This window comes from Mobula hypostoma, chromosome 9, assembly GCF_963921235.1.
Source record: "Mobula hypostoma chromosome 9, sMobHyp1.1, whole genome shotgun sequence".
NCBI lineage: Eukaryota > Metazoa > Chordata > Chondrichthyes > Myliobatiformes > Myliobatidae > Mobula > Mobula hypostoma.
The window spans coordinates 32586975-32601996 of record NC_086105.1 but is presented as its reverse complement, the minus strand read 5'-3'; the positions used below and the strand labels follow the sequence as shown (position 1 = coordinate 32601996).

The window sequence follows — 15022 nt, the reverse complement described above, 5'->3', positions numbered from 1 at the left end:
TGATTAGGGAGCTTAAGATAAAGAAACCCTTGGGAGACAGTGATCATAACACAATAGAATACACCCTGCAGTTTTGGAGAGAGAGAAGATAAAGTCAGATGTATCAGTATTACAGTGGAGTAAAGGGAATTATAGAGCCATGAGAGAAGAGCTAGCCAAAGTTGAGTGGAAGGGGACACCAGCAGGGATGACAGCAGAACAGCAGTGGCTGGAGTTTCTGGGGGCAATTCAGAAGGCCCAGCATAAATACATCCCAAAGATGAAGTAGTATTCTAAAAGGAGGATGAGGCAACCATGGCTGACAAAGACAACATAAAACAAATGAGGGCATATAATATAGCTAAAATTAGTGGGAAGTTAGACCATTAGAAAGTGTTTAAAAACCAACAGGCAATGAGAAAACCATATGGAGGGAAAAAAATAGGAAAGTAAGCTAGCCAAAAGTATCAAAGAGGATGCCAAAAGTTTTTTCACATATGTAAAGAGTAAAAGAGAGGCAAGAGTGGATATTGGACCGCTGGAAAATGATGTTGGAGGGAGAGTAATGGGGAGGGGGGAGAGGGAAACAATAGAAATGGCAGATGAACTTACTAAGTATTTTGCGTTGGTCTTCACTGTTGAAGACACTAGCAGAATGTCAGGAATTCGAGTGTCGGGGAAGAAGTGAGTGTAGTTGCTATAACTAAGGAGGTGCCTGGGAAGCTGAAAGGTCTGAAGTTAGATAAGTCAACTGGACCAAATAGACTACACACCAGGGTTCCGAAAAGTGGTAGTTGAAGAGATTGTGAAGGCATTAGTAATGATTCAAGAAGCACTTGATTCCAGAATGGCTCCAGAACAGTGGAAAATTGCAAATGTCAGTCCACTCTTTAAAAAGGGAGGGATGCCAAAAAAAGGAAATTATAAGCCAGTTAGCCTGACTCCACTGGTTGGGAAGATGTTGCAATCCATTATTAAGGATGAGGCTTTGGAGTACTTGAAGGCACATGATAAAGTAGCCTAAAGTCAGAATGATTTCCTTAAGATGAAATCTTACCTGACAAATCTGTTGGAATTCTTTGAGGAAATAATTGGCAGGATAGAGTCAGTGGGTGTTGCTTACTTGGATTTTCAGAAGTCCTTTGACAAGATGCCACACATGAGGCTGCTTAACAAGATAAGTCCCATGCTATAACAGAAAAGTTACTAGCATGGATAGAAGATTGGCTACTGGGAGGAGACAGAGTCAGAATAAAGAGGCCCTATTCTGGTTGAATGCCAATGACAAATGGTGTTCCGCAGGGATACTGGGACTGCTTCTTTTCACACAATATGTCAATGATTTGAATGATGAATTGATGGCTTTGTGGCCAGGTTTGCAGATGATATAAAGATAGATGGAGTGATAGGTAGTGTTTAAATAGCAGGGAGTCTACACAATGACTTGGGCAGATTGGGAGAATGGGCAAAGAAGTGGCAGATGGAATATAGTGTAGGGAGTGTAGGTAAGTGTATGGTCATGCATTTTGGTAGAAGGAATAAAGGCATAGTCTATTTTCTAAATGAGGAGAAAATACAAAAATCAGAGCTACAAAGATACTTGGAAGTATTTGTGAAGGATTCCCTGAAGGTTAATTTGCAGGTTGAGTCAATGGCAAGGAAGACAAATGTAATGTTAGTATTCATTTCAAGACGACTAGAATACAAAAGCAAAGGTGTGATACTGTGCCCTCATCATGCATTGGTCAGACTGCACTTGGAGTACTGAGCGCCATTTTGGATCCCTTATCTAAGAAAAAATGTGCTGGTACTGGAGAGGGTCCAGAGAAGGTTCACAAGAATGATTACAGGAATGAAATCATTCACGAATGAGAAACATTTGAGAGCCTGGGCATAAACTTACTGGAGTTCAGAAGAATGGGGGTGAGGGGGGATCTCATTGAAAGAGCCAGATAGAGTGGATGTGGAGCGCATGTTTCCTGTAGTTTAGGATCAAGTCTGCCATCAGTACAGACTTGATGGGCCGAGTATTCGAATTCTGCTCCTCTATCTCATGGTCTTAAGTTTCTTGTAAATTTTACACACTAGGAATGAAAATTACAGTTTTTAATCTTTAAAATATTACATACAATGAGATGGATTCATTGGTGCATTAAAAGTAGTTTAATTCACCTTAGAAAAACACCTAAGACAATTCAGCCAAAATAAGCAACATTGTGGCTTTAAAGACAATCTTGTGTGTTTCTCCCACTGGCAGTCAGTGATGAGCAGAGTGGCACAGGATCGGTGCTAGGGTCACAACTGTTATGATATACTTTAACAATTTGGAAAGGGGGATTAAGTATAACACATCTAAGATTGCTGCTGACACTAAATTCAGTGGAAAACAAATTATTTAGAGGATTGAATGGGGGAGCAGGTTCGATAGGCCAGATGACAGGCCTACTCTTATTTCTTATGTTTTTATTATATAATAAGTGAGAGTAACTGTCCTTGACAATACAGCAGCTTTTCATCAAGTATGGCATCAAGGAATCTGACCAAACTGCAGTCCATGAGAATCAGGGAGAAAACCCACCACTGGTAATACTATCTAGTAACTCCTGTGGCAGTTAGAGCTCAATCATCTCAGCCACAGGACATCTTTCCAAGAAGTTCATTGGGATAGTGTCCTGGGCCCATCTATCTTCAGTTGCCTCATCAATGACCTGCTTTCAATCATAAGGTCATAAGAGGAGATGTTCATTGATCATTGCACAATGTTCAGCATCATTCATTCACGGAACATTCATTCCACACAAATACCAGCTAATGACAATATTCAGCAAGCAATAATCCAGTTATCATCCTCTGAAAGTCAATGGCATACCATTACTAACTTTCCCCACTCACTATCAATATCCTGGGAGTTACCAGACACAAGAGACTGCAGAATCTAGAGCAACAATATGCTGATGGGTCAGGCAGCATCTGTAGAAGGAAAAGAAACATTGACCATCCCTTTCCCTCCACTGATATTGTCTGATCCCCGTGTTCCTCCAGCACACTGTGTTGCCCACATACAGAATTCAGGTACAATAGTAAGTCAGAGGTTAGGAATCTTAAAAACTTGCCTCCCAATTCCCCAAGGCCTATCCACAATCTACAAGGCTCAAGCATCCACCTGCCTACGTGCAGCATCAACAACGCTCAAGAAGCATACTGGACACAGCAGTCCATTTAAGCAACACACATCCAAGTTGCTGGTGAACGCAGCAGGCCAGGCAGCATCTCTAGGAACAGGTACAGTCAACGTTTCAGGCCAAGACCCTTCGTCAGGACTAACTGAAGGAAGAGCTTGTAAGAGATTTGAAAGTGGGAGGGGGAGGGGGAGATCCAAAATGATAGGAGAAGACAGGAGGGGGAGGGATGGAGCCAAGAGCTGGACAGGTGATAGGCAAAAGGGATATGAGAGGATCATGGGACAGGAGGTCCGGGGAGAAAGACCGGGGGGGGGCGCAAACCCAGAGGATGGGCAAGGGGTGTAGTCAGAGGGACAGAGGGAGAAAAAGGAGAGTGAGAGAGAAATACGACCTGTCCAGCTCTTGGCTCCATCCCTCCCCCTCCTGTCTTCTCCTATCATAGAAACATAGAAACATAGAAAATAGGTGCAGGAGTAGGCCATTCGGCCCTTCGAGCCTGCACCGCCATTTATTATGATCATGGCTGATCATCCAACTCAGAACTCCACCCCAGCCTTCCCTCCATACCCCCTGATCCCCATTGCCACAAGGGCCATATCTAACTCCCTCTTAAATATAGCCAATGAACTGGCCTCAACTGTTTCCTGTGGCAGAGAATTCCACAGATTCACCACTCTATGTGTGAAGAAGTTTTTCCTAATCTCAGTCCTAAAAGGCTTCCCCTTTATCCTCAAACTGTGACCCCTTGTTCTGGACCAATCAGATCCCCCCTCAATCTTCTAAATTCCAATGAGTACAAGCCCAGTTCATCCAGTCTTTCTTCATGTGAAAGTCCTGCCATCCCAGGAATCAATCTGGTGAACCTTCTTTGTACTCCCTCTATGGCAAGGATGTCTTTCCTCAGATTAGGGGCATTTTGGATTTCCCCTCCCCCTCTCAAATCTCTTACTAACTCTTCCTTCAGTTAGTCCTGACAAAGGGTCTCGGCCTGAAACGTCGACTGTACCTCTTCCTAGAGATGCTGCCTGGCCTGCTGCATTCACCAGCACTTTGATGCATGTTGCTTGAATTTCCAGCATCTGCAGAATTCCTGTTGACAGCAGTCCATTTGACAGGCAACCCATCCAAAACCATTTCCTCACTTCACCACCAGCTCAGAGTACAGCACTTTGTTCCTTCTACAGCAACTCATCAGGACCCCTTAGACAGCAGCTTTCAAACTCACAACCCTACTAGGCAGAAGGATGAGGGCAGCAAATACACGGGACCATCACCACCACCACATGGAAGGTGGCCTTCAGACCACCCTGACATGGAAATGTATTACTGTTTCATCACTGTCACTCAGTCAAAATGCTGGAACTCCTCCCCAACAGCATTGCGGGTATACTCACATCACAAGGACAGGTCTGAAGAGCCATGACCTGCAGGGATACCAGCATAGGAGTACGAGGAGATGTGATTCAACCAGCATAAGTGAGATGGGTTGCATAGCCTCTGCTCAATGTGTTGTAAATATATCCCATGATTCTAAAAGTGCAGAAGCTCAGCTTATTTTGCCCTTGACCAGATCACAGTCCCCAAGTTTGTATTCAATTTTATTTATTGTGTATTCCTTTCAAAGAAAAGCAGCTAGTAGAGGAGCTAGCCTCACAGCTCTAGCGACCCGGCTTTGGTCCTGAACCTGGGCATTGTCCACATGGTGTTTGCATTTTCTCCTGTGTGGGCTTCCTTCAGGCCCTAACTTCCCAGGAATATGCTGTTAAATATAGGTTACTTGATCAAAAAATTAACCCAAGTGTGTAAATCAGTGGGAGAATTGGGGGGGGGGGTGTGATTTGATGAGAATGAATAAAAATATAGGATTAATGTAGGACGAGTACAACTGGATCACTGATGGTCAAATGGCCAATTTCCAAGCTGTAGCTCTCTATGATTCTATGGAAAATCGTTTTTAATTTCACTTGAGAATATGCATGCATGTCCCAAGATAAAGATTAAGTCAGAAATTTTGTAAAGATTGCAATCATTCATAGATGCCAAAAATTTTTAATAAAAGGTATTTCAATAAATTGAAACTGCCAGCAATTAAAATGAAAAGTATCCCCATGTAATTTTACGTTTGTGCATAATAGACTTTATTGCATACAAGTAATCAAAACAAATAGAATACTAAATTATATGGGCAAAATAAAACAGTGCAGTTTAATCGTGTACATGACAGTGATTCAAAAAATTTGTACCCTGTTCTAGTTAATGACAGTTCATACAACAAACATTGAACAGAAAACTGTTTTTCAGCTTTTTTTAAAGGTAATTCTTACAGATAAAATACATATGGCGAAAGTAACTTCAGTAACTAATTCTAACTAAAACAGGACTAAAGACAAAAACAAAAAAACGCTCCAAGTATGCACTGAGCTAGCAAAGGGAAAATACCTCAAAATAGTTTCTGAATCTAATTGCAATAATAGAATCATTGACCTTCCTGACATAATGAAATTAAGCTGGGTTGGATAGCTTTCATTCATCTATACAGTAGACTCCAGTTAATTGGGACACATCAGCACCGGTACATTTTGGCCCGATTAAGCAGCTGCCCCAATTAGCCGAAGTTTCATGGAAATAGTTAAAAACAGACAAACTACTGCTTATCTGAGTAACATATTATGTACTTAAATGAAATACTAAACAAATTAGAACACCATTAATACTACTGTAGTAGTACAAACTGTGTATTTGAGGTGTACACTACTTTGTTCTTTTGATTGACTATAAGTAAAATCAGCAGACACCTAGTGTAGACAATAGACTGCCTTCATACAATGCTATCGATGATTGCATCCTTCAAATCTTCATTTTCATTGTAACATTTAAGATCATACTCTATACCTTCAAATTCTTCATCGTCCCCAAGTTGTTCAAGTCATGAAGCTGTATACAAGATTGCTACAGCCATGGAATTTGTATCAGAAAACAAAGCAACCTATGCTTGTACAGAGCTGGACATAAGACAACTGTCAGGCTCTAGCTCAACAATGGCGATTACCAGACTCATTACATGTATAGGCAATGATCATTTTCAATAAAAAAAAATCCAGTCCCCTCTCTTTTATATTTCATAGAATTACCACTCCTGAGCTGCTCCAGATTAGGTGGCACAGAGTAACACTGACCCGAAGTTCAACTTAACGAGCAATATGTTCTTAAGAGAAAACAAAAGCAGGACATCAAGTTGTGATCTAAATCCACTGACTCACTACACAAAGGACTTCAGACACTGGAAATTTGACGTGAAAACATAAAACACTGAAAACATTCAGCAGGTCGAAGAAGCATCTGGGAGAAACTTAATACTTCAGGTTGAAGACTGATCATATCAAAGACACCTTGTCGAATGAATTATTACCAATTTCTCATTCTGCAGATGCTGCCTGATTTGTTGAATACTTGCTGCGTCTTTTTTGAATTAATTTGGACAAAGTGTGTTAGCCTTGCTAATGTTGCCAGGCATCCAATAAAAACAAATGCTACAAAATTAAGTGCCTTTATAAATGTTAAACTCAGTTTTCTAAATGTTCTCATCAGTTTCCCCCCCACTTGGCCACAAATACAAGCCCAGAAGTGGGTCATTCAGCCTCTAAGTCTGTTTCATTCTTCAATCAGATCAGGCTAATCTCCACCTTAAGGCTATTTACCAGGTCAGGTCAATGGTGTTAAAGGATTACAGAATCAACACAATCTATCAATTTCAGATTCAAAACACTCAATTGCCGTAACTACTATATTTCTGGAGAACATATTCCAGATTTCCACTACTGTGTAAGAAGTGCTTCCTGACACTATCATAAGAACTCACTCAGCAGAAAAACGATCTCCATCTAATCTATTAACTCTTTTAATACCCCAACTTTATTATCTTTGGCCTCCATATTCAATTTATAAACCAAGGCTTTACGAGTTGTGTTCATCATTGAAAGCACCACCTTTCTGATGAGTCTATGCTCCACCATCTCACTCTCTGCACCACCCCCAACTTGGTGCAGGGTCCATAATTAACCGTGCTATTCCAGATGAAGTTCAATCATAGGTCTGTACACGTGTAAAAATTTCACTTTGATTGCCAGCTATTTTGGGATAAAAAAGGCCAAATTTCCATTTGACTTCATTTCTTTACACTACACCACTTATTCTCAATTTTTGACCTAGATTTTAAATGTCTCTCATCCACATTTTCCATCTCCTCACCATTTCGAATGTTTCATGCAGTTTACATCGAAGAAAATCATCACACTTTCCTGTTTTGAATTCCATATGGTGCAGTTTTACTCACCAGACTTTCCGATGTCCTTTTACAATTCTGTCTATGAAAAGGTGACATTCCAAATACATTTTCAAATGTAGGTTAATGAATGTTTAATTCACGAAAGATTAACTTCTCCAAGTTCTCAAAAATCTATAACATCTAAATTGGACAATGTGCAACATATACCTAGGGCGAATGTGACTTGAAAACGAAGTTCATCTAGTGAAAATTCCAGTTCAACAAAAACGATGAAATTTCGTCGACGTATTTAGTGAAAAATATAGGAAATGCTGATAACTGTCTAAATGGACACGTGTAATGTAAATTCAGTATTGAAGATCAATTGAAAGAACTCCAGCTCACTGCGGTTTTCGGTGGACATGACGTCACGTCAAAACAGAAGATATTTCTTCCTTTCCGCAAAGTTTTTAAACAACTTCCAAAAGCACTTCACAATCAATAAAAACACCTTTTTAAAAGAGAAATTCTTTAAGCAATAATGTTCTTATGTTATGTCATCATCAGCCATTCGGAACATCTTTAAATACCTAAATGAAGAGAGTTTAACCGGCACCTATCGACACAATTCCTTGCACGCCTCCAAAAATCTAACGATTTGTGTGCCGCAAGCCTCGACTAAAACCAAACAGCCAAGGAAGACAAGTCCTTGTCTAACTGAGAACAGCTCCACTGGCTCGCCCTGTGATTGTCGAGTTTTCAGGTTTAAACAGATCGCCACTAAATAGGACGTTTATTATTGTGGTGCTCGCAAATAATCCGCGGATAAGAACGCTGTGATCTGGACGAAACTGTAATCTTTTTTCTTACTTCCTTTACCTGCACGTCACCTGTTTAGTCCAACCAACTCCTCCGCCACCTCCACCTGCGACTGGTGCTGCAGCCGCTCCTGTTCCTGCCGCCGCCGTCCCCATGGCCGCCGCTGCTGCCTCCGCCATTATCCACCGCTGTCACCTCGCGGCTTCACCCGGGCCTCCCAGCGGTCTCCGCGTTACCACTTCCGGAGAAAGCTGCCGGAATCGTCTCAAGCGCCGAGGCACGGAGCTGCGCGCGCAGACCGGCTCGCGCGCGGCTCGCTGGAGATCGACGCGGCCGCCGCATTTCCTCTCACTGGTAAAGAAAAGGGGGTGAGGGAGAGAGATAACAAGTCGGATCCGAGAAGGAAAATAAATAAAAGATGTGAACGACAGAGATCCCCTCGGGCAGTAATGTCTCTGACAGAATGCGTTCGGGAATCTGGAACAAGAGGGCCGACAGCCCTCGGTAATTTCCGGAGAGGCCGAGCGTGAGTCACTGCCGAGAGGGCAGCGGAGTGAAAATGCTGCGGCCTCCTGCACTCAATTTAAAGATATAGTCCGTGAGCCAGTAGGGTTGGTCGGTACCATCTGAGGGGAATAATGCTCATAGTGATTTTTGGCATGGTATACATCTCTAGAGTTAGAAAATACGTGATAGCATTGCACCAGTGGTAGTTTTATTACTTCCAATAAGTAATCACAGAAAATCTACAGCACATTCGGCCCACAAAGTTGTGCCGAACATGTCCCTACCTTAGAAATTACTAGACTTACCTATAGCCCTCTATTTTTCTAAGCTCTATGTACCTATCCAGAAGTCTCTTAAAAGACCCTATTGTATCCGCCTCCACGGCCATTGCTGGCAACCCATTCCACGCACTCACCACTCTGGAAAAAACATACCCTTGACATCTCTGAACCTACTCCCAAGCACCTTAAACCTGTGCCCTCTTGTGGCAACCATTTCAGCCCTGGAAGAAAGCATCTGACTATCCACACGATCAATGCCTCTCATTATCTTATACACCTCTATCAGGTTACCTCTCATCCTCCGTCGCTCCAAGGGAAAAAGGGCTGAGTTCACTCAACCTATTCTCATAAGGCATGCTCCTCAATCCAGGCAACATCCTTGTAAATCTCCTCTGCACTCTTTCTATGGCTTCCACATCCTTCCTGCAGTGAGGTGACCAGAACTGAGCACAGTACTCCCAAGTGGGGTCTGACCAGGGTCCTATATAGCTGCAACATTACCTCTCGGATCCTAAATTCAATTTCACGGATGATGAAGGCCAATACACCGTACGTCTTCTTACCCACAGAGTCACCCTGGGCAGCTGCTTTGAGCGTCCTGTGGACTCAGACCCCAAGATCCCTCTGATCCTCCACACTGCCAAGAGTCTTACCATTAATACTATATTCTGCCATCATATTTGACCTACCAAAATGAACCACTTCACACTTAATCTGGGTTGAACTCCACCTGCCACTTCTCGGCCCAGTTTTGCATCCTATCAATGTCCTGCTGTAACCTCTGACAGCCCTCTACACTATCCACAACACCTCCAACCTTTGTGTCATCAGCAAACTTACTAACCCATCCCTCCACTTCCTCATCCAGGTCATTTATAAAAATCACAAAGAGTAGGGGTCCCAGAACAGATCCCTGAGGCACACCACTGGTCACCGACCTCCATGCAGAATATGACCTGTCTACAACCACTCTTTGCCTTCTATTGGCCAAGCCAGTTCTGGATCCACAAAGCAACGTCCCCTTGGATCCTCAATAAGCCTTGCACGGGGTACCTTATCAAATGTCTTGCAGAAATCCATATACACCACATCTACCGCTCTTCCTTCATCAATGTGTTTAGTCACATCCTCAAAAAATTCAATCAGGCTCCTAAGGCACGACCTGCCCTTAACAAAGCCATGCTGACTATTCCTAATCATATTACACCTCTCCAAATGTTCATAAATCCTGCCTCTCAGGATCTTCTCCAACAACTTACCAACTACTGAAGTAAGGCTCACTGGTCTATAACTTCCTGGGCTACCTCTACTCCCTTTCTTGAATGAAGGAACAACATCTGCAACCCTCCAATCTTCCGGAACCTCTCCCGTTCCCATTGATGATGCAAAGATCATCGCCAGAGGCTCAGCAATCTCCTCCCTTGCCTCCCACAGTAGCCTGGGGTACATCTCATCATCACTTTTTCTATACATTCCATATTAACATCAGTACAGCAGAAAATGTTACCCCCCCCCCCAAAAAAAGGTAAAATAACCTCATTTGGAGAGATTTCTGGAGTTTTATCAATGTCATGATATTTTCCATATTGTATCAAATCTAAACAATCTTAAGCTTTTGTCATAGCATATAGAATTACAGTACAATAATTCAAATGTGGGGTTCCACACAGCCATAACCAAGCCCCACTTGGTTGTAAAATGAATATATTTAATCAAAGACTGCTTTCCATACTTCGTTTTCCATACTTTCATAACCTATTAATAATTGTAATAATTTTCCAAGTCTTCCACGTTTTCATCTGAACTTTCCACACTCTCTGAGGTGGATGCCTGGTTCTCACAGTCTGCCAGTCTACACATGTCAGTACACCTGAGGCCATTTGCAACACACATACATCTTGGGAGTGAACATTTTTTTGGACAGTTACAGGCCAGTAGATCCAGGACGACATCAGGTGCTGGCTGCCTTCCATCCAGTGCACCACCAACTGTTCAGTTTCCTCTTCTCTCTCCATCTTCCATCCTCTGCCAACAGGGCTTGGCACTTGTGGGTCCTCCAAACATCTTCTCCATATAGCAGCCTGGTAGTTGGCTCACTATGCATGTTTTGTTAAGCAGTCCTTGCATGGTGGGAGTTGATGACTTTTGATTTCATCTTTTTTGGCACAGAAAAGGTGATACCTGAGCTCATTGACCTTGGTGGTCGATGCTTTTGCGGCATACAGGAGACATGCAAATGCTTCCAGTTTGTCCTTCAGTTCTGGGGAGAGGTCCCATTCCTGACCCAACTCTTAAGAATGTGTCCTGAGTTTCCCTGTTGCTGGTCAGAAGTTTTAGGGCACTTTTCTTCCCTTTGCCTGCAAAAGCACTTACAGTGGCACATCCTGTATACGCGTGCAACCCAATGAGAGACCTACCGACCTCTATGCCAACAGTGGCAGCAACCTTCCTGATGTCTACAAGCCTTGTATGGGTTCTAGTGCCACTCTTCTGGAACAATGGGGCCTCAATCTTGTAACAAAATGCTAAAGACATGATAAAGACATCTGTGTCTTCTGAGCAGATCACTACAGATTGGTATCTCTCTCCTGTGGCATGGGCAGCATGGAGAAGTAGGCAGCCATCTGCTTCTTCTTGGTGACACTGAAGAGCTGACACCTTCCCACTGTCCTAAAATGTGATTCTGTAACATTTGTCATTCACAGTTGCATACAGAATCTTCTCTACAGAAAGCTAAGAGAGATGGAGGTTTAGCATTACCTAACTTTAGATTTTATTATTGGGCTATTAATATTCGACATATGAAATTTTGGTTACTTGACCGGGACATACTATCTATTCCTAAATGGGTAGCATTGGAATTACAATCTGTTCAGGGTTATACACTTGGTTCTATTTTAGGTTCATCTCTTCCTTTTGATTCGAAACGCCTTAAGCAGGTCTCTAACCCGATCGTTAAATATGCTTTGCGTATTTGGTTTCAATTCAGAAAATTTTTTGATCTTAATCAATTCGGGTTAGCGATTCCTATTTTAGGTAACATATTTTTTCCTCCCTCTTTTACAGATCGCGCTTTTCAAACTTGGAAGACTAAGGGTATTTTACGGTTTTTGGATTTATTTTTAGATGGTTCCCTTATGTCTTTTGAACAATTATCTAATAAATATAACTTATCAAGAATACATTTTTTTAGATATTTACAAGTTAGAAATTTCCTAAGTACTATACTTTCTTCCTTTCCAATGCTTCCTCCTATATATATTTTAGATTCGATAATTAACCTTAATCCATGTCAGAAAGGTGCATCGGCTATGATTTATAATATTATTATGAAACTTAGGAAAGCTCCATTTGATAAGATTAGGGTAGATTGGGAACAGGAATTGGGGCTTACCATTTCTGTGGATGATTGGGGGCAGATTTTACAATTAGTTAATACTTCCTCTATTTGTGCTAAACATTCCCTAATTCAATTTAAAGTGGTTCATAGAGCACATATGTCCAAAGATAAGTTAGCGCGTTTTTACTCGCATATTAATCCTTTCTGTGATAGATGTTCGGGGCAGATAGCCTCTTTAACTCATATGTTTTGGTCTTGCCCTACTTTGGAAACTTTTTGGAGAGATATTTTCAATATTATTTCTAAGGTATTAAATATAGATATCTCTCCTCACCCTATTACTGCTATCTTTGGACTACCTAAAATTTCTAGTAATCTTTCCCCTTCAGAATCTTCTCCTGTAGCTTTGCTCTGTACTCCACCTTCCTCCATTCATGGACTATGAAGCTAATGAGACTACTTTTGTTACTGACTTTGGTCAGGAAGCTCCTCCATTGCCTCACCATCCGTGTGCCCGTGATACCTTGCAACTCATGACCAGTCTCTTCACCCCATGGAGATCTTTCATGATTCTTGAAATAGAGTTCTCCTTGTATGTGTCGAACACAACATCTATTCTGCTACTCTGACTGCCTTCCCTCAGAGCCATACCCAGAACTGTTGTGGCAACATCTCTGAAAGTAACTTGATCACTTTTCGCTCTTTGGACCAAGTTCATTCCATCACCACTGTAGCAGAGTTTCCTGGGAGTTTCTCCTCTACTGCTACATTTTTCCGCAAGGCTGTGGCTAAAGTAGCTTTATTTGTCTTTCTCAGCAATCCTTCTGGTGTGGACAGTGCCCAGGGCAATGGTCCAAGGGGATGAGAAAGGATATCCTCCATACATAGACTGCGCCCTTGTGCCATCACTATGATGCATCCAAACAAAGATCTGTCTGCTTTCAAGATGATCGCTCTCCCATTTGATTTCACTTCTCTCTTCTTACACATATCACTGAATGTTTTCAGCTTGTTGGTTTTCATTGGGTCATGGAATTTGTTTGCTGGTGGGTCTTCCTCTAGTCTCTCATCCTTGAAGGTTGCATAGCATTGCTCACCAATCTCATTTGCCTTCATCAGGTCTGAGGCAATGTCCTTGGGGGCTGCCTTTGCCGTAGAGATGCTAATGAGATCCCGCTTCTCTGCAAGTTGGTTGACCCATTCATATATGAGGCTAACCACTGCTGAAACTGCTTCCTCGCCTTTCTGGATTCTTGGCCGCTGTAGCTCCGCATGACAAAGCTCTGATTTGTTGCCTTGCACCATCTCGCTTAACTGTCCCAGGAATGCACTGCAGTGCTCAGCTGTTATGTAGTAACACTTGATAGCTCCAGCGTTCAGGCTGAACCGTGATGTGCCTCCAGGAGTCTGTGTGTCTTCAATAGCCTGGTCCACAGGGATCTGCCCAAAGGGGTTGTTACTTGACAGCTGCACTCAGAATTGGCCTGTCTTGAAGGTCTCATACACAGAAGGATTCTTCTCTGGGAGGTTCATCATCTGAGCAAAGTAAGGGGACATGTACCTGGCATAATTCATCTTATCATAGGCAAAGCACCATGGGTTCATGTTTCTTATAGCATGGAGGTGCAACTCCCAGACCCCTCACAGAAAGCTACCACCGCTGCAATGCCATCACATATTTTCTAGCACTAGGGGTGTATACCTTGCCAAAAATCACTATAAGAATTATTCCCCCCCGCCCCCCCCCCCCCAGATGGTACTGGTGGCCCAAATTTGGGGTCCTGGCTCACGGACTAATAGGGGCGGGAGGTGTGTTAACGTACAAACAGTGTCATCTGAGGCACATGTCATAACACCCCACATGACATGTGTATAATAGTGTTTGTCTTATGAGACCATAAGAAGATGCCCACCTTCTCTTCGCTGATAATTACTGAATTAAAAATTGGGTACAATTCCCAATAAACATGGAGAGTCCACTTTCTGGACGATGTGGGTGATAGATGGCACAGTAACAATCCTATTATGTGATTCATATGCCACAAAACTTAAACCTCCATACCGATTGAAAATATATATTAAATTACTAATTACATCACATAGGATATTATTGCAAATACTGGTAGCACGGTGCTTTAATTTTTCAAACACATGGAAAAGCAAAGTTACTGAAGCACTTATACCACATTAAGAGTTCCTAACCCACATACCAGCACTCCTGTTTCCATTTGTTGCTTTTATATAGAGAATTATTCATAAGAGGCCGTGGGAAGTGTTGCTGGTACGTGATAACTGGTGTAAAGAAAGAACTTTGGAGAGCTTTGGCTTTCTTGACTGAACCTCTTCCCACCCTTTCTCCTGAGAAATGCTATTCTGGTTTCTCAGTTCCTTCACCTCTGCCACATTTGTTCCCAGAATGAGGCTTTCCTCTCTGGGACATCAGAAATGTCCTTCAAAGAACAGGGATTCCCTTCCTCCACCGTTGATGCTGCCCTCACCTGCATCTCCTCCATTTCCCAGACAAGTACGCTCACCCCAACTTCCTGCCGCCTTAGCAGGGATAGAGTTCCTCTTGTCCTAACCTAGCACCCCATGAGCCTCTGAATCTTACACATCATTTTCAGTAACTTCCACCATCTCCAAAAGCATC

At 42.4% G+C, this 15022-nt stretch overlaps 1 protein-coding gene across 1 annotated transcript in view; it reads right to left on the bottom strand.

The window, feature by feature from the left end:
• Positions 1-8482, bottom strand: part of mkrn1 (makorin, ring finger protein, 1) — a 61228-nt gene extending 52746 nt beyond the window's left edge. Inside the window, exon 1 of the mRNA XM_063058022.1 lies at positions 8305-8482. Within this exon, the coding sequence (XP_062914092.1) occupies positions 8305-8423 (119 nt within the window). The 5' untranslated portion in view covers positions 8424-8482. The remainder of the gene's footprint in view (positions 1-8304) is intronic.
• Between the last annotated feature and the right edge of the window lie 6540 nt (positions 8483-15022).